This window comes from Glossina fuscipes, unplaced genomic scaffold (genome assembly GCF_014805625.2).
Source record: "Glossina fuscipes isolate IAEA_lab_2018 unplaced genomic scaffold, Yale_Gfus_2 26, whole genome shotgun sequence".
Taxonomy (NCBI): domain Eukaryota; kingdom Metazoa; phylum Arthropoda; class Insecta; order Diptera; family Glossinidae; genus Glossina; species Glossina fuscipes.
In genome coordinates, this window is record NW_023998421.1 from 6,085,228 (window position 1) to 6,111,999 (window position 26,772).

A 26,772-nucleotide genomic window follows, 5' to 3' on the forward strand; every position below is an offset into this window, starting at 1 on the left:
ATACAACATACGGGATTTGCAATGCGCTCTTTTAGAGAAGGCAAAAAATCAAAAACGATGTACACCATCTTCATTTCCTTCCTTTTGTATTAACCACGAATAAGGCACGTGGTCTTTCAGGTGTTCGTGTCGAAGACCTTTTTAGATGGATTTTATAAATATTTATATCAGATTTCTCACTCTTATCGCTCTCTAAGAATTATCTCTTCTTCGTCTTCTCGTAGCAATTGTAAGCGTTATCGTTTTAAATTAAATGAAAGTATAGTGAAGTATATGAGCGCAGTGGTAGGTTTGTATTTTTGATTCTCAGCATCAGACGATACAGGTGTAGACAAGTATAGAACGACTTACATAATTTAATAAAATATATGCATTTTATCTGATCCTTATTTCAACGGAAAAATTAGCCTGAAAATATATAATGCCAACCTCGAGGGGCAGTGCAGATCCTGTGGCAAAGCTTCTTTTCTTTTCTAAAGGCCTCTTTTTGATTCAAATACGTGGTGATAAGAGATGAAATGAAATTTCTATAGTTTTATGTTTTCATAATTTCTATTTATTTATATCTTTTTCTTCAATTTTTTATATAATTTTTTATATATGTATACGTTGTTTATTTGCAACTCTACCACAGTTTGCTCTAATGTGCTTACTTTAATATAATTTTTGAAATAATTTGTTTTCTTGCTTTTCTTTTTTTTTAGAAGTTATTTCTTGTATATATATATATGTATATATAATAACTTAAACAATAAAATTATTAATTAAATAATGTTTTGGAATTGGAAACTAAAATATAATGCACTTAAATGCACGATTATGATAAACGTGGGTGTGTTTGTGATTTAATTATAAATAAAATAAATTATTATATATATATATATATTTTATAGTACACATAATACATACATATTTACCTGTGTCTGTCTCTTGGCGTTAAAACTATTGATTATTACATTTTCTTTTCATCTCATATGTATATAGATAGCGTTTTTATTTATTTATTTTTTTTTTTTTTTCTTTTAATTTATTATAATTTCTATTAAGTTTTCCTTTTTAAGATATGTACTCCACAAAAACCATGTTTTTCAAATAATCTATACTACATTTCATATATATTTTTCATTTTCCAAAAATATTTTTATAACTTTCCTACGTCCATCGTCTTCCTTACTCTTGAATATCGTTATTATTATTATTATTATTATTATTTTCAATTTCGTTATTATCTAAATGGGAATTAATATCATTTTGATTGTTTTCGGTTTTAATTTTTAACAACGTCGCTATTGACGATGATGACGATGATGATGATGACGGCCAGACAGCATTGGAAGCGTGTTCTTGCTGCTTAAGATCCCCGCTTCCTGGTGGACTGGAACAAATCTTTGGCTCTTCGTCTTCGCTAGCGTTACGGGGAGGTGTGATTTTATTGTTATAATGATGCGGTTGATGTCGCTCGCTTGTTTGCGAATGCGTCGACAGCATAGGATTGAAGTTATAGGGGCTTTGCAAAAAAGGCGAAAATGGTAGGGGTAAGCTGGTAGGATATTTTGGAGGTCCATTAGCACCATTTGCCAAATGTTGGGAAGGTAATTGTGTGGGAAATGCATTCGTGTTCAAATCAGTGCCGCCAGGCTACCATGAAAAGAGTTATGATAAAAGAAAGATACCAAGGTTACGTATAAATTTGAAACTTTTGTTCATATTGTGCTGATCGGGTAGGTCAACAAAAGTGGTGTGGCCTCAAGATTCAGACGAAATTCTAGATTGAAGTCGATAAAAGATAGTACTTTGCTCACGACTTTAAACTGCGGTATGTCAAAGTCCGGCTAAAGATTATTTACATCTTTTTCTTGCTTTGCTTTTAAGAGAGTATTAATCAGTAATCAAGATTTATTTCGAAAGAATTTTGCTTGCTATTAACGGAAGTACATTTATATTTATAGATTTTAGTTGTCATTATTAATTACTTCAATGCTCTTACCGATGCGAGATTTGGATCATCTTGCAATTTTCGTATTTCGTATTTCTCATAATCCTAAGACACCACTAAATAGTAAGATGACATCCTACATTTGCATGCCATCCTAGGAACACGTGCTGACGCACTAAATAACTTCCTAGGAAGCCATACGGATGTGTGATGGCTATTAACGAATTCACAGGGTTTTTAGATAGAACGCACCGTACGAACTAATGGCCGAACCTAATGAATTTCGGCACAATTCATTTCAAGGTCAGTACTGAGATTATAGCGGACGGACAATGGCATCACAAACCTGCTACGCAATCCCCGTAATTAATAATAATAACACAATAATAATATCACATAAATAAAATTTGAAAGAATCTCTTAAGAATTCATTGGTTTGTTGTTTATGAATCGTTTATGAATTTTATCCTGATTTTCGTAGCCGTCTTGGTTTAACAATTGCACTTACGCTCCTGAACGGGTGGAGTGTAAACCTTAACTTTATAAAATATGAAATAAAGTTTTGGTTGATTTCGCAAATTTGCTCGCAAAATGGACCTGAATTGCCAATAAACCAAAAGAGGAAGAAACATCAAAGAGACAAAAATTTCGAAATTTTACCTCTGTCACTCACAACTGTTTCAATTTATCGACATGAAATTTGAATCTAATTTAAAAATAATCGACATAGAATAGCGACCCGATCATAATCCATAAATTTTAAAACTTTTTTTTATAAGTTAAAAAAATTCCATTACAAGATCGAATATAGGATGTCCATAAGCGCTATTTTTACAATATCTATCCTTTTGCTTTTAACTACTGAGAATGTGAAAATTTACTTAAAACTTACCTTGTGCGGCAAACCATTGAAAAAGGGCGGAAGGTATGGAAAGAATATATCAGGTCTGCGGGGTATAAATTCATTATCCGATGCCAATGAACCACCTGGCCGATGCATAGGTAACTCCAAAGACATACGTCTGCCTCTACGGGATGTGGGATTAGACCACATATGCGTGCCCATGTGAACCTAAATGAAATTAAAAAGCCCAATAAGAGCGTTTTTGAGAATAGAACAAAAAAATAAATCAAACTTGTAGAAATTTGGAGAACAATAACTGTAAGAAGAGCTGCCTAACATTTATTTTAATTTCTAGGTTAGAGTTGCGATTGTTACTAAGCAAAGTTTTGAATTATTATGGTTTATGCTTCTTTTTTTCTACTCACCTTTAAATTACCTTTAGTAGTAAAGGCTTTTTGGCATACATTGCACTGAAATGGTTTATCACCGGTATGCGTACGCATATGTATCTGTAACGCGGAACTTGAACTGAAATTGCGTCGGCAAATGTGACAGAAATGTTTATTATTAACCGGGGGATCTAGACTGGATGTCGGAGGACCCACAGACATTAAAGCTTGTTGAAAATCCAACGGCGTAGCGGGGAAACGATGTGTCTCTGTATGCAGCAAAGAATTTGGCAATTGATGGGGAATTGTAGATACTATAAGTTCACGTTCAAGAAATTCTACGTATATACAAATCAAAAATTTCGACCCGTCAAGATACTTACGCATCTGCATTTTCATCAAAGAATGTTCGGCAGCATCAGTCGGATGATGATGATGATGGTGGTGGTGGTGGTGGTGCTGCTGAGGATGGTGATGCGAGTGGTGGTGACTATGGTCGGACAATAAAGTGGGAGATTTTTGATGGCTCGTCGCCGCGCTAGTATTAGTAATAGATTGTGATGTTGGGGTCGGTGCATTAGAACTGTGATATATTTCATCTTCTTCGTCCTCGTATGGCTTAGGCGATTTGGGATTATCTTCTAATTCCGTTATGGGCTCTTCTTTAATATTTGCAGCTAACTCATTATATGAAGGGTCTGGTAAAGATTGTTGTTGTTGTTGTTGTTTGTTTTGATTGACTGAAGTTTTATTAAAATTTTGATCTTGCTCTAGTTGTTGGTGTTCTTCTTCCTCAGTTTGAGGAGATTTATTATCGAATATACGCGAACCCAAAGCGAGCTAATTAGAAATGAAAAGCAAATACACAAATATTTTGTAAAAAACATTTCCTCATCATTATTATTAAATGTCTGATCATAATGATCCCGTTGTAGATCATATCATATCTTATGAAGTGTTCGCTGTAACAACATCTCTAACAATTTTTCTATGTCTACGTTTAACATATGATCATTCTTTATGTTCGGTGTCTTAGTTTTTAAATTGTTTGCTACGCAGACACAATGGGCTGAGTGTTAATTTTTGCGTACATTTCCAATTAAATGTGGCGTTAATATTAGACGCGCTAGACAAACTTTTAATAATTTCCATTATTTTCTATTTTTTGTTTTTTTTATTTGGATGCTCTATCACTTGGTTGCAAAATTGAATGCGTAATAAAAGAGAAATAAAAACACACATAATTTAATCTTTGTGTCAGTGGAATTTTTAATAGATTCATACTAAAATGATGTACGAGCTCTCCTGCTGTTATTTGGTTGTTTCATGTTTTTGTCGTAACTGTCTGGCATAGTGTGTATGCATGTATCATTTTGCTTTCTGGTGTGCTTACGTGCTTCTCATGAGTTTATGATAACCTGGTGCTCGCTAGTGTTGTCTGCACTAGACACTGTAAGGATTCGTTAGTGTGACAAATATTTGCATTTCTAGCGTCATCACAATACACATATCTCGAGTTGTCAACTTTTCTTCTTTTGTTTATGTTATTAATACATTTTTTCAATTCTTTTAGTTCTCATATTAATATTTAATGTCTTGTCATTTGTTTTTAAGCGAAAAATTTAGCATAACTATAAACATTATTCGGCTGTTGAAATTATAAAATCGCCGCTAACATGCAAAAAAAGAAGATACATTCGTTTTAGACGTTGCTGACAGATAGCTGAAAGATTTCGGTAGAAAACCTACACTTGTGTCACTAATTATTAATTGTGAAGCAAAACGTGCACAGATATCCAATCCATTACAATTTGATATTACTGCGTTTCTTAATTAACTAACTGTATGGGAAACACACTCATATTTGTACTTGACCTGTACGGATCTAATCTCGTATCGCATTGCAACATTTCACCTTGATTTTCGCAATTGGCAAAAGCAAAGTCTGGGTGGTAATCATGCGCACTAATAACTTTGCGCTCTACCTGGCGGTGCAGATAAGTGGAACGTTTTTGGGATTATGGCGATCTTTGTGAATAAGCCTTACCGCCCTTCCAAGTAATGTGGAATTCTTAATATCATCCAAATGGGGGCTTGTTTGAAGCTGTTGATGACCAGTAAGCGGCCGCGTAATTTGGCGAACCTACTCAACAGCAATTTTGCAGTCGAAAGATTAGCTTAACAATTGCAAATGATTTAGGGCAAATTCCTTCGGAAGAACCCGTGCACGGCCAAGTCCCGATTCGTTAAGAAATCTGTGATTATTTTTAAGAAGAGAAGACTTTTTAAACTGTCTACGCCATTTCGCGGTTTTTCTTCTTTTTTTTTTAAGCGACAACTCGGCCATTGCCAGAAATAAACGGCGAAAGACAATTAAAATGCGCGCCCGATTCGCTCAGGGTTACGACTTTACCGACTGAACATTCAGTAGAGCTACGATCAAGTATGCCCTACAGCGCTGGAATTTAAACCCGCGAACACTGACTTGGTAGTCGCGGATCTTACCCACCTGGCTACTCATACGGCATTTTGCCTTTAGTAAGAAAGATAAGCAGAATGGCGTTTAGGTAACCATATCAGTTACTAGGGATCTCTATGCTTTAAAAGGGGCCGACGTAGATATATTTCTTATATATGTATACCGTAACTCGATTGAAATTTGAAACCTAGTTAACCTAAATAACAAATTACAAAATTAAATATAATACACTAACTATACGCGGAGGAAAGGCGAACAATTTGACTTTAATGAAGTGTGGAGGACTTAAAGCGAACCTTACTTAAATTTGAAGTTTTCTATTCTCATAAAATTAAGCACAAATTAACAAATAACTGGAAAGCCTCCACCTACAGTAAAGTTTTATGAATAATAACTAACTTCAATAACGAAACTTAAGCAAGCCCTATTAACTAACCGCAAACATACATACAACAGCCCGTAATAGCTCGTAAAGATTGAAAGGGGAAGAAAAAGAGAGTAGAGGAGTTCAGCTTTACTGCTAAAAGACCGCTTTATTAAATACAAAACAATGAAGTAAATGACAGACATTAATTAAAATGTTACTACTTTTTTCTGCCTACTCTTCTCTTCACTATCTCTCTTCGGCAGCAATAAAACCAAAGAAATTAAAGTATGTAAGAAGAAGTGCGTAATATACAGAAAGCTCAACGCAACGCAACGCAATACACACATTACGTTAAAAGATGAACACTTTGAATGGCACGATAGCCTTAAAAGGATTTTGAGCACATACGCGCGCATACACACATACATACTGATGTAGAAATAAAACGAGATATATGAAATTCATGGAATAAGAAAAACTTACGCAAGTTAACGATTTTATGGTGCGGTTATATGTATAAGTTACTTACGTATATTCGCATATTTTCATATATGGTTGACATAATACAAATTATGATGAGATTATTAATTGCGTTTAGCAATAACTGATGTATTGCGTAGATTTAAACGAGGAGAAAACATTCCTTTGGCTAATGAAACACTTTAGCCCAAGCTACAAACATGAAAAGTATATTTAGGCAGATGTTCATTTGTACATAGTTAAGGTAATTAACGTTTGGTACATTCATAGTGTTGTGTGTAAAATTCTTAAGAAAATTGCGTTCGAAATTATTTTTCATAAAATATCTACGATTAGGGAAAGCATTCTGATTATAAAATCTGCTTTGTTCTTGCACTTTTAAAAAAAACTCGAGATATTTTGCAAAAAATTGCTTTACATATTGATGGTTCCCAGCTAAAGCTATTGACACTTGGCGGGAGCAAAAATGTATAACAAAAAGGTTTTGCTGCGTTAGAAAGATTGAGCTAAGGAGTTTGGTCTTACAAGTTAAAAAAACTGCTCATGTTTTTTTTTTTTAGGAAATCGTCATATATTCTTAATTAACTTGGGACAGTGAACTGCATTTTAAAGCAGCGTTTTCCATGCGTCGAGAATTATTGCCAATGTTAGTGTTTTCTATAAGCAGAAATGGGGCAATAGTTGCCGCACAATATATAGAATTCGCAGGACAATGGCAATTGCTTTAGTTTTGTATAGCCGCGTAAGTGATGCCAAGGTGCGGCTTTATGGAGAAAAGGAATTACGGCAATCGTAAGCAAGAAACATGACTTTCTTTCTTTCTTAAATGGTTTACGAGAGTGAAGCCAAATGAAAAAGGCCAACTTTACACGACATCTACATCGTTTTTGTCGAGTGCGACACTAAACTTCAAACAAGGAAATCTGCAAAAACACTAAGCATATACCTAGCATTTCTAACTTGGTTTCATTACATTGACTTTTTATTTTGAAGAAAGTCTTTTCGTGTTTAGTTAAAAAAGGACATCAAATTCCCTCTAATGAATTACTAACATAAATGTTTGTTGTTTCCTTTTCAATCTAAATATTTTTTTAATAAGGCAAATTGTTCTCTTTATTGCTAGACTACACTATTAATAGCCTACTCTACACTACACTCGTGGTACAGGGTATATTAAGTTAGTGCGGACACACGTTAGTGTAACACGCAGAAGGGCTTAAGATAGACCCATACATTATTACTTCGATCGATTCAGAGTCATTTTCTATATCGATCTCGCCTGCCTGTCCGTCTGTCTGCTCGTTTGAGGTCTGTGCATGTAAAGGAGTGTTTAAGCTACGAGTCGCAATTTTTGAGATATTTTGATAGAATTTGGTACACTGACGTGCTTTCACCACGGCGGCCAACGCTAAATCAAAACAGTTTGGATCGATTCACTTTTTCGCAGAGCGCCCTTTTCCAAAAAGAGAATATTGTGAAGTCGTAAGTTCAAAATTTCTCGACAAAAGTCGCTCTGTACGTAAGATCGTTGGGCAGCGTCGGCCATCATAGACCTTACACCACTTCGCCTAGTGTAGTTATTTACTCGTTTTGGTAATAATACACCAAAAAATACACATTATTTTTATGCAAAGCCATAACTTTCATGAAAGCCCGCATATTGGAAGGTTAGACTTGCTCTCCATATAAGAGTTTGAGTTCCGTGATAGCGCCTAAATATTTTAGAACAAAACTTATTTCATGCTCATGTGGGTGGCCGCGGTATAGACAAATGTGCAACTAATTTTCCCATTTGTTCGGTACGAGAAATATTCGATGCATTGAACTTTTTCTAAAAAGTCCAAGCTGCTGTTTAACCCGTCGTTATTAAAAATATGAAATTGTTTTGCGTTTATCTATTTGCAGCCACACGCTTACCTTAGCATTAAATAGTGAATTTTCTCTTCTATCACAGTTGGAGTTGTTGGCAATAGTTGAAATATTGCTGGTATTATCTGTGGCGGTAACAGATGTTGATATTGTGGCAGATAATAGAGTTGCATCGTCTTTGGTGTGCTCGGTGTGTATGTGAGATTCCAAAGCTGCTGTGGTCGGGAATAGTTTAAAACAGAATTGGCAGATATGAGCTGGAGGCTGTAAACCTGTGTGAATATAAAAACGGAATACAACGTATAGAGCGCCTTGCGTTAACGGAAAAAGAGATATAAATTTAATTACACTTTAATATTGTTTAGCAGTGTTGTAGTTTCAGTTTTATTTATTTTGTTTTAATTAATGCAATGCGAACATAATGAACATAAATTTTGTTTTGTAGTAAAATGTTGTGACATAATGACGCCGCAGAATACGAAATCGCACGAGTCATGGAACATATAGAATACAAACGCATACAGAAAACTTTTAAACAGTATATTAAATGTGCGTGCGTTATAAGATGAATTCGGAAAGTGTTTATAAAAATAAATCTCGAAATGTGTGAAAATTCTTTGTTTCGCTTCAATTGAATTATGTCGTGTTTTTTGCTTCGAAAATCGGGAAACACTTTTGGTGCCTGCTTTGCAAAATAACTGCTTGGGGTCAAAGGTATCAGACAAAATGTTTTTATCATTTTCTTTAAAGCAAATATTACGTTACGTACATTAAAGCACTCAGACAAGACGAAAATTACGACTTGAATCTCTTCCTGTGACAGAAAGTTTTTGAAATTATTTTATTAGTGCAACCAACCAGTAGGCAAAGAGAAGAAATTTATTTAATCTTTTTCGATTGGTATAGGTTAGTAATTTTCGTTACTTACTCATGAATCCCAGCGGCCCGAAGGGTAATAGGGGAAATTTGCCTTGAGCACCTAATGTTTGCATTTCTTCTCGGGCGGCAGCCATTAGCCAAAAATTAGGCGGCATACCCAAAACGGACGGCAGATTATCTAAATGTTTCGTCGCCGCTCCGCTACGTGAAGATAAGTCAATTGCTCCAGCCATGTCAGTGTAATCCATATGCTCCGATTCTGCTTTGTCGTCAACTTCTTCAGGGCTTCGTTTATCTAAAGGCGTAACAGAGGAAGAGTTCTCCCGCGAATCGTCCGTACTTTCCATAGTCATATACTCATCGAAATCTCCTTGCGATGATTCTGACCTTTGACCCGAATATTCAGAAGTTGTAGAGAAATCGAAGTTATCTGAAGCTCCCATCGATTTATTAGAATTCTGATCTTCCAAAGCCATCGATTCCATATGCGCCCTTAATCTGTTATTGTGTTCAGCTATTGCAGCAGCCATATCTGCAGTTGTGCCCATCATGCCTGGTCCTCCTATCGATCCCTCGTCAATGGTATGTATTCTGATGTGTTGTTGTAAAATTATGCCATTGGAAAATTTCTGATGACACACCGGGCATTTAAATTGACTACGCATGGGTGGTTTGATTTTATGTATACTCATATGTGCTTTCAAATTACCCTTAGTAGCGAACGCTCGTCCACATATTTTACATCGAAAGGGACGTTCGCCTGTATGGGTACGGATATGCATTTGCAAAGAGCTACGGCATGACATAACTTTCTGGCAAAATATGCATTGATTTGGATCTGTAAGTTTATTTTCGATATTATCCACTAATTGCTGCAATTTTGATGTTTCCGATGTCGTATCTATTTCTATGAGATCTTCCCATGACTTATCTAAATAACTGTCCATCTGAGTATAATCACTTGACAAGTGCTCTAAGCTGCTATTGCGCGACAGCGACGAACGTCGGAAAATTTTTGACAAGTGATGTTCGGGTATCTCATTTTCCAAATTGGAGGCATGGGCTTTGCGCAATTCTTGTGGGGGAGTGGCGTTGCTAGATCCACGCTTCCTCTGATTGTGATTTCGCTTCGGTGTCAGAGAAGGCATTGGTCTTTCAGCTTTTTCTATTGAGTTTTCAAGACTTGGATCCATTAAAGCTTGTGGAGTTTTTACCCTCACCAAAGGTTTCGGTTTTAGTTCGGTCTCGTTAATTGGTTTGCTTAGATCTTCAGGTCGTTCTTCTTGCTGCTGTGGCTGGGAAATTTCTACTCTAGACAGTTCCGGCTGCTGAGACTCTATTACCGTAATTTCATCTTTGGAATTCCGAGAACTTTCATTAATTTCAGCTGGCTCTTTCAGAGCTGACTTTTCAACGAATGTCATTCTCAGAGACAAAGGCACCAAAGGTCCCATTGCTCCCATAATAGGTGATGAGAGTTCCGTTGGTGGCGGTGGCGGAGGTGGTGGCGGAGGCCCTACACCCGGTGGCAGCAGAATGGGCGGGTATATTTGTGTATGTCTTTGGTAGTGGACTTTCAAATTTCCTTTTGTTGTAAATTTACTGCCACAAACATTGCACTGAAAGGGCCGTTCGCCTGTATGAGACCGTAAATGTATTTGTAGGGCCGAAAATGAGCCGAATATTTTTCCACAGTATTTACATCGGTGCTTAAAAATTTCACCTCTTCCCTGGCCATCTTTTTGCCCGTACTCGTACTCGTCTTGCATTTGAGAGGCGTGTAAACTTTGTGATGCCGAGTCCAAGACTTCTTCGGTACGCCTTTGCAATACTTCCAGACAGTTTGGTTCATCGGGGGCGGGTGGAGGATCATGATTGGTTATAATACTAGATGCCAATGATGAGCTAATGCTACACATTAATGGTTGAAAACTATTGCCGTCTGCTCCCACTGAGGGCTTATCACCTGAACTATCACCCACAATTGCACTTGATTCTTCAGTCTTGGTATTCTCTATGTCTAGATAATTTTTGACTTGCACAATATCTTTGGATTTATTAATGCATTCATTAGTTTCCTTAGCACAGTGTTCTGATGACCTTTTCTGACTTAAATCTAATTCTTCTACATTTGCCGTATCCTTAGCTTCAGATGATTCTGAAAGCTCTTCTATATCGCGGTCATCATCATCTTCCTCGTCTTGGGAAATATGTGTCCGATGATCTCTTTTCTTCAGCTGACTTTGCAGATGCTGTATAAATTGCAATTGTATTAGATGTTGACGCTGCGCATTGAAAATGGCTGTCAAATCTGGTCTTGCTTCACTTAGACATTGTGATGTCGCCAAGGCCGTTGCTGCAAATTGAGCTACCGCTACTTTTGTGTGCTGTAAACTTTCTAAAGCTACGTGACTTCGGCTCGTGGATAAACCATTCGGAAGTACAGATAGATCCAACGCTTGATCTCTATCGCAATTGATCGCTTCATCTTGCTCATCTTCAGCGCCCTCTTCTGCGATACCCGCCTGATCAATTTGACTTTCAACATTATTCTCAAGATTTTTTCTATTGTCCTTGGCATGATCGGGACTCTCGGTTTTCACAGACATTATTGCGGTATCGTTATCATTATTGTTACGATCAGCTTCTATATCTTTGGTCAATGACGAAGAACTTCCCGATGAATTGCTAGCACTGGTGGTATCGCGATAATTAATGCGGTTATGAAAAATCGAACACATCTTTTTTCAAATGCTAACTGAAACGAAAAAGAATATATTTGCTACTAAGCTTAAAATTCTTGGATTATTTATCCATATATGTGCAACTGAGAAGACAAATCATCACATTACAAAGATTTCTTGCGCAATAAACAGAAATGCAAACAAATCTTTGAACTCATTAATGGCTCTATTTATTCACGCATATGTTTCTTATATTGTGGACAATTCTAGCACAATACAAATTCATGATAAATTTATAAAATGAATATATGAATATCCTAGTGCCGGCTTATGAACGTATTTTTATTTATTTATTTATTTTCTTTTTATTTTGCATATGATTAGACCACTTTTTGGCGGAATTGATGTGAAATTGTCTGTTATTGAACTCACTGGGATTTCTACATTTCTGACCACATTGTTGGTTTGTAGCTGTGTCGTTATTCTTATGCGCTCGGAAAATAATTTATTGATTTATTTTTTAGAATAATTTGTGAGCAATTGCTAATTCGTATATGTACAGTTGTTGGTCGAGAGTTGATAATGAAATTGTTTCCGACACAGATAAGTTCTAAAAACCAAAACAATCAAGAATATTTTATAGAACCCATTCAAACTAGCATCGTCAGCGCAAATCACCGCAAAATCAATATTCTGGGACATCATATTGCATATCTATACGTGTTCTGTATGAGAGCACATGGTATCGAGGTGTTAAATCCTTCACGTGTCTATCATTTTATAACTCATTCATAGACGTATGCTGTACATTTACTTATGTAAGGACATTGATTTCCCTCAATTTTCTCGATAGTAAGGCTCAACAGAAGTTTATATCATACAGTTGAATCCGTTCGCTGTCTGGGTCTCTTGGTGAGAACTTTCATCACTACCCCATATTTTTTTCATGACTGTATCCAATAAATTAGAGTAGATTTTACGTATGTGCATTTATGGCATTCAAAAAAGTAAAATAAACCTTATTTTAAATTGACACAACCCCTGCTTCCCTTGAATATTGTCAACGATGTAGTAAAGTCAAAACTAGTTATGTTTGCTCGAATATCTTCATCTTCTTCTTCTAAAACTGAACTAATCAGCAATGGGGTGTGCTGTGCTAAGTGGAAAAAGTTCATTGGAAACACGAACTTCTTTGCCTGATGTGTAATGAAGTTACTGAGCGGAGTTTTCATTCCACGTGCATGAGAAGTTCTTTATTATTAGTTTGGGGAAAAAGAAGTCCATTATTTTTATATGAACTTCAGGACTTTATGTAACATGCTTCGGATTGTCCGATTTGGGTCAAATATGCACCGTTTTGTTGTATGATTTGCTGCCATTTTAAACTTCAAAATGCCTCTCTCATAGAAGTCCTGGTCTCTATTTGCAAAAAACTCTAGTAGTCGATTTTCACAATCCTCCCTAGATTCCAATTTTTTATCATTAAAGAAATTTTGCAATGCAAGAAAAAGATGATAATCGCTTGGTGCCAAGTCCGGACTGTATGGCGGATGCATTAAAACTTCCCAACCAAGCTCCCGAAGTTTCTGGCGAGTCACTGTAGATGTTTGTGGCCTAGCGTTGTCCTGGTGGAACACGACATCTCTCTTGTTGGCCAATTCTGGCCGTTTCTGGTCAATCGCTATCTTCAAACGGTCCAGTTGTCGACAGTAGAGATCCGAATTTAGCGTGTGGCCATATGGAAGCAACTCATAATAAATAATCCCCTTCCAGTCCCACCAAATGCATAGCAAAACCTTCCTGGCCGTTAGTCCTGGTTTGACCACCGCTTGAGGTGCTTCACCGCTCTTTGACTACGATCGTTTTCGCACAGGGTTATCGTATGTGATCCATTTCTCATCTCCAGCCACCATCCGTTTAAGAAATGGGTCTATCTCATTCCGTTTGGCCAAGGCTTCGCAGATGGAAATTCGATCCATCATGTTTTTTTCTGTTAATTGGTGTGGCACCCAAACATCGAGCTTCTTTTTGAATCCAGCTTTGTGTAAATGGTTTAAAACTGTTTTATGCTCGATTTTTAGTTCCTGGGCGATGTTACGACTGCTAACATGCCGGTCAATTTCGATCATTTCTCCGATTTTATCGACATTTTCGACGACCGGCCTACCTGCGGCCTAACATCAAAAATTCCTGAACGGAATCTACGAAACCAAAATTGCGCATAATTGGTTGTTACAGTATCGGAACCATAAACACCATTCACAATTTTAGCCGCCTGGCTTGCATTTTCGCCTTTGTCAAAGAAAAACTGTAAAATGTACCGAATTTTCTCTTTGTTCACTTCCATTTTTAACACGCTGTAACTCACAACTGAATGCACCAAACAAAAAACAGCAAAAGAATTTTTTTTACTGCGAAATGTCACCTTTCCAACGAGCATAAATATGAAATTGTTTGATCGATACTTTACGAGAAATCTATCTGTGCAGCCATCTACCGAAAAAATAATGGATTTCTTTTTCCCCAAACTAATATATTTACTTTATACACATGATCTTTGTATCTGGTGTGACTGAATATTAGCCCCTCAATAAGGCCGTCTTAGGCTCTTTATTATGTTGATTGTATACCGGCGATCGTTGCATCTGATGTGGTTAAATATTAGCCTCCCAATAAGGCCGTCTAGGCCTGCAATTTATTTTTTCTTTTTTTGTTTTAAATATGATTAACCGCTCGGGCACATTGCCCTGTTTGGTCGGAAACAAGTGAGGAAAGAGATAAAGAGTTGGGCTTGTAAATGGACCTGTGTTTTCAATTTGTAATGGCTTTACCGACTAAACCCTCACTACCACTACGATAAAAATAAACTCTACTACGCGAGATTTGAACCCACGAAACTTCGACTTGGTAGTCGCGGTTGCTATTTACTCGGATACTCAAGTGGACAACAGGTTGATCATCGTCACACCGCTTATCTATGGAGCTTAAATATATAATGAATTGAGTTATTCAGTGTTGTTGTCAATATAAAACTGAATGTTGCGTGTGAATCGTGAATGCGGGATCAGAGCTCGATTTTTGATAAGTAGCAGACTGAAAGAAGCGGGTATCCATGTGACTGGGCATCCAAAGCAAAAAAAAAAAAATTAATTGAATTAGGTTTGAAATTTATTTACTGAAACTAAATTTGATCTCTAACATATATGGCTGAGTTTTAATGGCAAGAACCGATTGTCGGGCAGATTTACTGCCTGAAACTATATGAATTTTTTTCTTATACCACGTAGTACATTCATATAATTACAGAAGTTTTGTTTAAGTTTAGTATATTTTTCAGATTTGCTAACATAAATCTCAATCTGGCAACAGTGGAAAGCAATTCGCATCGTAATTTCTTGTAACTTCAATAACTTTACACAAATCTATTTTCTTACTTTGCTGCAATTGCATTTTAAGTACCTCGTACCTTAAAATACCGACCCTATGCATTAAAGCAAATTTTGAATTTTACACTTCAAAAGAACCCAAGTTTAATGTCAGTAAGTTATTCTTGATAACCTTATGACAAGACGTCTTGATATTTCTTTTGATTGCAAGCAAAATGACAAAAGGAAACGAGGTACTCTTGTCAAGATCGTCATATACATCGCAGGAGAGCAAAGGAGATGTGAACCAATAGCAGACAATATGAATTTGAATTAAAGGCTATATAGTAGAAGTTTTCCGTTCACTTTTTTTTGTGATTATTTCTCTCATTTACTTGCAACATAAAATTTAAAATGCAAGTTATGCTTGCTGTATAACGAATATTGCACGTATACGCAAAAGTTCATTAAAGTTCAACTAGAATCTTTGAATTGAGCAGTAGCTCTGATAAGGCTAACAAAACTAAAATGTAATATTAAGAAAAAGGCAAAAAAAAAAGAAAAAAAAAAAACCAATAAAATAACAGGTTAAGAAGAATCGGCCGCAACACCACCAAAAAAAAAGAAAAACAAAAGAAAAGAAAAAGGAAGAGAGGCCATAACCGAGCATTGCACACAAATTGTATGCATTTAAGTGCATTTAATCTCAGTAACATTAATTAATACGGGCATTTTTCAACTTCTGCTTTGTCTCCCGTTTCAAAGCTCAAGTTAAGATCAGGCCACAAATTTTTATGTAATATAGACTAAATGCCAAAATACTCTTTCTCTCTTACGTACTCACACATGCACGCATACATCGAAGCATGCATCGAAGCAATAATTTTGCATAGTCCAGGATAAAGTCAGCAATATAAACAAAAACATATAAAATTATGGCCTGTATTTGCGTGAATTATTTTTAGCATTAATTATGCTTAGTCGCGCTTACCTCACACAACAACTTGCTCTTCACAATGAAGATAACACGGCTCCATAAGCATAAACACAAATATACGCACGCATACACACATACACACATAGATGTATATGTAGTCTTTAAGACTTTAAGACATCACCACTAATATATCAAGGTCCATGCATTGATATAAATGCAGCATCTTTTGCTGCTATGCCATAACTTTAAAGGCTCTTACGAGCAAGTGGTTTAAATCAACTTGTTGAAATTATAAATAAAATTCAACGACAATAACAACAACAATAACAATAACAACAATAATAACAACAAGCGGGCTGGCTATTCTAAAAGTTGGTTTATCCATTCATACACCAACACATTTTCTCACTCGAAACAATTCATACCTATGGATGAATTTACCGGTTTACCGGGGCCTGATATGTTGAAATTAACCTCCATGCATGCACAAACTACTATACTAAGCCATACTACTATCACATCGCAAATATAAACTTGCTTTCAATATAACTGACATGCCTTCTTTTTTCCTTTATTTTTTTATTATTATTTTTTTTATTTTTTTTTGCTTCTTTGTCCTTTTTGTCTTAGTTCGTTTTCGACTTTTATAAAAGTTTTGCATAAAAAAGTCATCGTTGGCGATAATTTTGTGTCAGTAATAGATGCCGCTTTATATATTTTTGCGGTTGTTGTTGTTATTATTATAATGCTTGTCGTTCATGTGCATGGGTCTTTAAAATCGCGAAGGTGGTAGTTAATCGGTTACTCAACTGCTCGCTGTGTATAGTTAATGGTATCCAATATTTGTTTGTTGACATAGTCGTAGCTGCGTTTCCATCTATAGGCCACAATTAATTATCCAGTAAAATTGTAACTGCAAGATTGTGTAATTCTTTAAGGACATTATAAAAGCACAAATAATTTCTTATATATCAACAACAATAATAATAAGTATTTTTGTATCATTTAAAAAGGAAACAAAAACTACACCATATCCCATCATTTTGGTTTATAGCAAAAAGATGATAAGCTTTTAAAAAAATTTACAAAACTCCTCCTAAACGATAAATTATTATAAAAATTATTATAAATATTAGAAAAAGTTCTGACTCAACATTTAAAAAGTTCCTAAAATTTTAAACAACGTTTAGTAAAATATTTTCAAATGTGTTTTTGGATACATACGGAGAGAGTGTCGTGCAAGTTGTGACGTCTATAAAATTTTCTTATATCTTTTAAAGATCAGAGAAGATCATATGGGTCTCATATATGTTATTATCATTAATGTATTTATGTAGGTGGACAACATATAAAAGGTCATTCATTGAGAATGATATCTTTTTAGATTTGAAAGAAAGAAAAACCATTCAAGGCAACAATAATAAATTGTGTTTTATTTGAAAGCCTACACCTTGCAGTTATGTTTTGCACAATTTATCGCTCAAATATCCGCAGCAGCTTTGAACACATCGGCCGACATGAGGACACCGCTTCTTAATCACTCTGTCCGTTACCGCCGACGACAATCACTACAAACCCATATTCTGTTAATTTTTCTGGTCAGAACTTGAGACTATAGGCATTGAACACATATGTTCGCAGCAAGCTGTAGAATTGCTTCTCAGCGTAGATTTGCGAATTGACCATCGGGTTCCCGTAATTTAACACCCATGGTTTTTGTTCCTTTGCCGTTAGATCAAATCCGAGATCTACGTTCGTAAGCTAAAATCTTTCGAACATTCGTGAAGCTGCCGTTGACATAAAGCAACTAACTTTTAAGTAATGTTGGACAGAGTGAAAAAGCAATGGCCCGGCAAATGCAACACTGGGCGCTTTTGGGAAATGTTGTAAGGCGTATTGTATGAATTGGTAGAAGGGCGACGAGAATAGTTGAGCAAAAGATGAACGCGGAAATGTAACACATAGCTTCATACGTTCGACATACAGACATAATAGGACTTCTTCCTGCTGCCCTTTTATTTATTATTCCGCTAGTGTGAAATTTAAAAGTTAGTGCTTTCTAAAAATCGCATGGCTTCGTCATTAGTTGCGATGACCTGTAAATGTCATCTCACGAACTTATTGACTGTTGTGCTATTAACAGAAAGACAAGCAAAAGAGTTAATGTATAAAAGATGGGGGAAAGGTGGACGAAAAGAATGAAAAGCATATCCAAATACATAAAGAAGGAAAGTCTGGAGAAACGGACGCCACGACAGTGAAAAGAACAATTGGAAGAACATGATCAGCCCTATTAAGAATCAAGAGAGTAGAAAAAAGAAGAGAGTAGTGAAGCGCTTATCACCACACTTTTTTCCCTTTTTGCCGTTGATCATCTATCATATCGATTATAATTTACAAAAACCAAACATCCACATTTATACAAAGCCAAGGGCATCATTTTTATAGTTAGCTCTGCTTACATTGATCTATTGAATATAAACACAATAAGGAATCTTTTCTTATTTATTTACATTATTTTCGTTTTATAATAAAATTTATATTATCGGCATTGAACGCACCTTGTCTGTGCTAAGCTTTAGTAATCGTTCACTTCTGACTTTTGTTTTACGGTTCATAGGTGAGAGTAACCGCTATCGTCGGGTCTATAAACATCACAATCATGACACGTCCAACTATTTATTGCAGATCAATTTCAATTGCTCGTAACTGGCAAAATTCATGACTCCTCCATCTTTGACGTAAGTGGTTGATATTGTAATTCAACAGCGTAAGAAAATTTAACAAAGGTCGCTGTTTTCCACTTTTCACAACATAATTTTCTTGTCGACTGCATAAATCTAGGCTCTAAGAAAACTAAGGAAACTTTTTTTTAAGAGCGAAAACTTTCCGCACATCTATAGCACATCTTTCCATCGTTAAAATATAAGTGTATGTAAAACATACGAACTTGAAGGTATCAACATTTTTAAATACTCTCTACATTGAATTTCAAAATAAATGTTACAATGGATTGTTTTATGATTATTTCCCGTCAATTAAGCGAATTTATTGGCGCAAGTAAACATTGCAAACAAACAAGCAAACAAACAAAACAACAAAAAAAAAAACCCTATAGGAATATATTTAGAATTTCTTTACGCATCTATTCACGAGGAAGTGAGCTGTGTGCAGAGAAGGCGAAGAAGAAAACAGAATTTAGACACAACTCTCTACACGATATATCGACTTACACAAATACGGGATGTTAATCAAGAATTTAGGCACATACACACGTCCCTACATACATATATTTTGTGTAAGTACTAAAAGATATACACAGCACACGAAATTGTTTAACAACAACAACGTGCAACAGTAAGTAATATAAAAGTAGTCTAAAAAGTACTGACCCTAATTAAATGTATGCCATTGGTTTGTTAATTCACTCTCATATTTGACGAGAAACTGAATAATTTAATATAAAATTACCGGAGGCTCAATATTTTTTAAACCATCATAGTGAAGCATGCGGTACTTATGCTTCTGGAGGTATTTAGTTGTAATCATGTTTAGTGCGGTGCTATATCAATTTCTTATAGGACTTATCAGAATTTCTAGACCGGGTTTGCTAGCTTTGTTTTCTTTTTTCTTCTACTTAGTGTATATTAAAACTTTATATGGCAGCAATTTGTTAAATCAAATGCAATATGAATAAATTCCCACACAATCATTATAATAGAAAAACAAAGTGATGTACATATATACATACATACATTTATATATATATATATATATATATATATGCATATAACGCAGAAGAAAAAAGATGATTGCTTTTCTTCTGTATCTTTGCCTCTTCATCTCCCTGCTTCTTAGGTTTTCCTTGTGGAAGGTTAAAGAAGTATTAAAACATTTAAAAGAAATTATAGAGAAATAAATTCAATAAAACTGTCTTTTTATACCGGCACACCGATGCATAAAACAGAGACCTAAGAAGAATTATTTGCTTTTGCTTCCTTCTCTCCCCAACACTTCTTCTTCTCTTCTCTCGACATTAATGTAAATTTATAATTCAACAATAAATTTGCATAACTCCCGCTATGACTTTGTTTTGAAATGTAAAAAAAAAAAAACAAAAAAAACAAAAAAAAGAGCAAAGAATCTCGTATATTTCTTATGATGGCTCCTCGCTTCAAAATGGTTTGCTTTTTATTTTTTTTAAAAAAAAAAAAAAAAAAAAAAAAAAACGAGAAAAAACTGTATACAACATAAGCACACAAGCGAAGATTTCGCTGGTTTGCTTTAATATAATCTACGTATGCATGTTGTGTACATACAAAATGTCGGCAATATTTATTATGCTGACAACATAAATTTTTATGAGTGGATTGGTATAATTTTCATATAATTTTTATAAACTCTCCAACCGGTATCACAGACTAACACACAAAACTATAGCGAAGTGGCTGTGTCTATGGTAGTCGCTGATGTGATGGCGACTACTATGTCCCTGTTCTCTTTAGTTAACAAAGCGTTCTTTGTAAAGTGTTGGTGATTTTCTTCTCATTTTATTTTGCTTATTTATTTATTTCCTTTTTTTGTTTTTTGCTTTAAATAAGCGCCGTCGTATTTCAGAACGACTGCAAAAAAAAAAAAGAAAAAGGGACGTCCCAAGCAAGCAGTGTGGTCACTGTCTCAGCAACCAACGACAGACTATTGATATTTATTTACAATGAAATTATGAAAACATACAGAAAGGAAACATTAACAACTTCCACCGGGCAAGCATAACGCTAGGTAAGGGAATTTAAGCCAATTGTAAGAATGGTTTAAATTACATTAAACTATGCTTGAAATTTGCAGTTAATTAATACAAGATTTTTCTAAAATATTTGGACTTGCAATTAAATTTGCCGTTAAGTTCGATACAATTGATTTACGTACCCGTTGCATATTTGAACAATTATAAACGTTACAGGCGGGCAAGGCCGATCATTAGATCCATTAAATTACTTCGCTTAAAACAATTTTTATGTATCAAGAATTATATTTTGTTTTCAACTAAAAGCATGCTTTCAGTCAGAGCGCTTATATAGAAGAGGAATCAAAACGTAAACTGGCGGATCTTAAAAATAACAAAATTGATCTTCTCAGACTTTGTTATACTTTATCTACTTTCAACGTAAACTGCGAAAAATCAGACCTTGTTGCCATATATAGATCACCCTATTGCCTATTTTATTGATTACCCTTGTATGGGATGGGATCGGAAAAATAGGCATAGGTTGCCCAAATTAAGTACAGTTGATCGTTATGTCAAACTGTGTATATAGAGCAATTCTCACTATGAAATTTTAAAAATATAGAAAATCATGAGGACGATTACATGAGAGAGAGCTCAAAACGCTCTCTCTCGCTCCACAATTCAAACTTTTCACATAAATTTTGAATTTCGAAATAAACACTTGACGATTTTCCGATGAATTTTGAAAATTATTTTTTGTTTTTTTGAACAAGAGTCGTTATATGGGAAGTGCTCAAAAAAAAAGGTCCGATTCAATCAACTTTCAATTCAGTCCAGCGGGGAGATAAGCATTACACGTTCTGTCCGCATACTTTTCGCGGCTAATTTGTTCATTCATCTGTTACAGCTATGAGTGATACAATGCTTTCGATGACAACCTTGAAATAATAATTGTCAGTTAATAAGAGGATCATAACAAGGAGCAGAGGCTCTTCAAGGATCTGTCACATTTGTGTGCCATCTTTGACTGAGATTTTTAAACATGTCGCGTCTTGTTTTGGTCGGAGAAAAGTCAATTGTCTTCGTTCCTTAGCGAAAAATCTAGCCGATCGAACCAACCTACCAGCCCTCGCCAGACACTATAAAAGGAAATTCCAAGGGAGAAACCTAGTTGATTCCATAAAAAGTTTTTGCACGACTTGGTCGAGTAAAAGTATGTCACTTCAAATATTATGATTCTTGAAGATTACATTTAATTAAAAAATGTGATTTTTTATTTTTGAAAGTTCTGTTACATTTTTGAAACTGGGTTTTGTGACTACGTCCAGTTCGCATTTCTTTTATTCGGTAAAGGGACGAACTCTGATTATTGATAATTCTTTCGTGCTTCACAAGTTTTTAAAACTATTATCTTTTTAAGTTAACTTCCCTTTGTGACTGAGAATGCAGTCCTCTAAATGCGATTTTTTACCCTAAAAATGGACATTTGGTTACTATATTAGTTTATGTGAATGAATAGAATTTTAAAAGGTTTTTAGTTATTATTATTCCTTTTTTGTATTACGAATACATATATACTAGTACCTGCACACTTTCTTGCATATTTATATAAAAATTCATAGCATAATTATATATATATATATATATATATATATATATATATATATATGTTAAGTTAAGGTCTCTGGGTTAACTCTCTTTTGCATAAACAGTATTTTGTTGCCTTTGCTTGGGCAAAGCATGACATGGTATGAGTATTTTATATGAGTTTGTGGCATTCAACTAATATAAAATGTATCTGTCTTCTGTTTATATATACATATATATGTATACATATATATAATATACATATGGGGACTATGTATGGTTATATCAATCCACCACAGTAAAAAGTTCAGTAACAAAGCAAAAAAAAAAAAAAAGGAAAGAAACAGAAAAAAAATGAGTAGAGCAGAGTAAAAAAACGATACACAGAAATAATGTTAAGTTGCCATTGCAAACAATTAAAATCATATGAAATGTACATAAATTATTCATGTCTTAATCTAAAGTGGACAATCTATGCAAACAAATAAACAAACAACAACAACAATAATAATAATAAGAGTAGAAACTGGTATATGAATAAGTTAATATATAAGCATAAGCTCTATATGTGGGGTAAAGAATATTATACAACTTAGACCATATATGTACCAAATATGCTTACGTATATTTATGCATGTATATATATATGGGCAAATTTTATGTTGAAAACAAAAGACCGTCCTTCCTCTACATAACGATTGCATGATCCCAAACTATGAAGTTTTTATGAGTTTATTTAAAATTTTTGAAACTTAGAACGACTATATTTATGTACATAGCACACAAATTGATTGTTTTAGTATGAAGTAAAAATTTTGTATAAAAACAAAAAAAAAAAAAAATATGATGAATATTTTACGCGCAAATTCATATGCATCGGGAATGGAAATGCTTGAGAACATTTTCTTATTGCCGCAGATTATTTGAAAGACATTTTCACTAGCAGGTGGTTAAGTAACAATCTTGGTTTTTCAAAATGAATATACAAAATTTAGTGCTTGTACTATACACTTACCAACATTCGATTTTCAAAGCAATTTTGAAAGAAGGGGGAAAGGGGAAAGAAACAGATGCTTGGTCTAGAAGGCGATATCTTTTTGAAAAGTCCAAATTTATCAACACCCCTTCGGTCCTAGAAATTTATATTCATACATGCTGAAATTATCGATTAACTAATGCAGTCTTCATTATTAAATTTTTACAAATATTGCATGACCAACATTTAAAAGCTGGCAATACCGATTGTCTATGATTGTTCACGAAGAGACGTAAGCATACAATTTAGTCTTAGCGCGTATATACACATTATCCATTATATTTTTATTACAAATATTATTAATAGTTTAGCCACAGAATTAAATTCTGTGGAATAAGATCTTAAAGCATTAGCACCTCAGGCTATCGGCGTCATTGAGTTTTGAACGCTCGAGCATCGGGTTGTTAGTCGAAATCCTTTGCCTACTCGACCATGCAGGCGGCTACATATACATTATATTTGATGCGAGACAATATTTGCAAAGGATGAACTACCCGAATACCAGCTGGATTTGATGTTTGACATTGAAATTTTTTCTTACTTATCAGGCTTTTAAGTTGCATACAATGAAAGCAATCAATATTCACATATAGAAAAACATTCAACCTTTTCGTAAAATTCAAATTATGCTAAGATACTTTGAAACCAAATCGAAAATTAAACTGAGCTCCGCTATTCACTTCTAGCAAAGACAAATTGCCTACAAACAAAGCCAATTCGCTTAAAAATTTCAAAAAAACCTGCTGCCAACACCATCGTAATCTGAGAGGCAAATTTTATGAATTGATTAGACTCGAATGAATAGAGCAGCTGGAGCACTTGCCATCTATCAAGCTAAAGTCCACTATAAAGTTTCTGAAGCTTCTCATTTAAAGCAATAGGGCCATTACGTCGACTAATTGCGCAATATTGGATTTTGCTCGTTGTCTAAATGACTGAAATAAACGTGCGTTTTATAAATTTCTCAATCATTTCTTCTCTTCTACTAATTATTAGTTAAATTAATAAAAGTGGCTAAGGCAATGGACATCTTTCAAGCATCTGAAGAACATAACATCAATGAAATATTTTTGCGTATTAAGATGATGCTTGTGAAGAACATATACACGTGAAGGTCTTTCGGGAGCTTCCTTACGGTTGTTGCGGACGTTTTGACAAAATGCGTATATCCCCGTCCTTCGGTGATGGGCATAAAAAGTGACGGCAATTATTTTTCAGATAAAAATGAAATGAAGGCAAGTATTCGGATCAAATCAGAAACATAATTACGGGAGGAATTAGGTCACATTAAATCGTTTGTCTTTGTAATTAAAGGTGGGGCTATCTCAATTTCAGTTGCATGTTGCGTACTTTATACGTATGCCATTGTACCACAACAAAGTGTTTTGGTGAACTGTGCCCCAAAAGCGATCATTTTTAATAATCCTGAAAGACCGACATAATGAACTACACGTGGCAATATACATTGCAAAAGCAACGACTAGGCTAAAATATTCCCATTTCACTGCCGATAGACTTGACAAGTAGAACACACGGTACACCTTGAAGTGAATAGCAATTGCATGATTTTTTGCAATCCTTTGATCTGATTGGGATTATCTTGTGTCGAAATTTCAGATGGGCAGCTACACATATACAACTTGATATGATAAGCTCACTTCTATGGGTCTTGAATAGAGGGACTACATTAGTATATCTTTATGTGTTACATAATAGCGTAAAAATAAAATCGTTCTTGCTCTTAAAGGGGACCAAAAAAATCATAAATAAATTTTTCATCTAAGAGATATATAAAAAGGAAAAACGATAAGAATAGTAGAAATATTTATAAATATCTTTTACGCATATAAATAAATCCGCATACATACGTATGTCTATATGTATAGGCCACAAATAGTTTAAATTAATTTATGAATACGCGAATCATTTAAGTTTTCGACAAATATCGGCAACTGAATACGACAACAGCAGAGGCTGCCTCTACCGTTTGCTTTTAACTCAAGCGTAGTACAGCTAATATATTACACATATGTGCTAAATATAACTATATGTGTGTGTGTTTGATTAGGTGTATGTAAGACAGGAAGAATGCTTACAACAAATGTATTTTATGCTACTAAAGATAACTTAATGTTTGCATCTTCATATACACGATAGCATATATACATATATTTACATATATATATATATATATATATATATATATATAGACATATAAACATATATATATATATATATATATATATATATATATAAAGCGTATACAGCGCGTAGTTGTTGAGAGAGAGAGAGAGAGAGAGAGAGAGAGAGAGTCCCTCACAATACAAGTTTAATTTAATAAACAAACAAATATATACAACTTAAGATAGGTATATATATGTATGTATGTATGTACGGATATAACAAAGTATGTATAAACTTACTTACATACATACAAATATCGAGAAGTTGTTATATGTTTTGTGTAGAACAAACAAACTTCTAGTATTAGCCTTAACTACAAACATACAAATGCACATAGAGTTGTAGACTCACTGTCACTGTCACAAACAATAAGTCATTATAAGAACGAAAGCACAATATACCTACAAGCGTACATATACGTGTATAAGTAAATACATAATAAAGCGCTGGCAGCTAGTTGCACCAGCAGCAATAACAACAACAATAATAACGTATGTGCAATATTGTCTCCTCTGGTTTTGAAAGCGTAAACATTTTGTTTAATTTTTTTATGTGTTTTTTTTTTTTATTTTCTCCTTTAGATACTATATACACCAGAACACACATAAACAAACTGAGATATAAATTTACATACATTCACATGCGTAATAAGTTGGTTTAGTTATACATATGATCATTTGTCCGGCTTTTTTTTTTTTTTGTTTTGAATTCTATGTCTCTTTAGTTTGTTTATCAATTGTTTAGGGCTACGACTTTGGCTGCTGTTGCTACTGCGATTACTGGTTGCTGTTTGCCGCTTTATGTTACTGTGGCGCTAAATTTTCGAAAAAAATTTAAAATAAAATTCTTTTTTTTTTATTTTTTATATATATTTCAACTCTCACTTCACCGAATTTATTCGTATATAAGTAAAAGTCTTGTATATTTATATACTTGTATGTATATGTATGTGCAATTAAAATTTTGTAATAAAAATTTTATGCCACTAGAGAATCTATTAAAAAGTTAAT

General features: G+C 34.5%; 1 protein-coding gene across 4 annotated transcripts in view; it reads right to left on the reverse strand.

Moving 5' to 3' along the window:
• Positions 1-1,041: 1,041 nt before the first annotated feature.
• LOC119635387 (homeotic protein spalt-major) overlaps positions 1,042-26,772 on the reverse strand; it is a 37,626-nt gene continuing 11,895 nt past the window's right edge. For 2 of the 4 annotated variants that reach the window (XM_038030191.1, XM_038030189.1), the window contains exons 2-7: positions 9,293-12,001; positions 8,413-8,636; positions 3,553-4,009; positions 3,206-3,483; positions 2,829-3,008; positions 1,042-1,638 (exon numbers count right to left, since the gene is read on the reverse strand). In XM_038030191.1, coding sequence (XP_037886119.1) covers positions 1,171-1,638; positions 2,829-3,008; positions 3,206-3,483; positions 3,553-4,009; positions 8,413-8,636; positions 9,293-11,984 — 4,299 coding nt within the window. In that variant the 5' untranslated portion in view covers positions 11,985-12,001 and the 3' untranslated portion in view covers positions 1,042-1,170. The remainder of the gene's footprint in view (positions 1,639-2,828; positions 3,009-3,205; positions 3,484-3,552; positions 4,010-8,412; positions 8,637-9,292; positions 12,002-26,772) is intronic. The other 2 variants (XM_038030190.1, XM_038030192.1) reach the window with 2 other exon arrangements.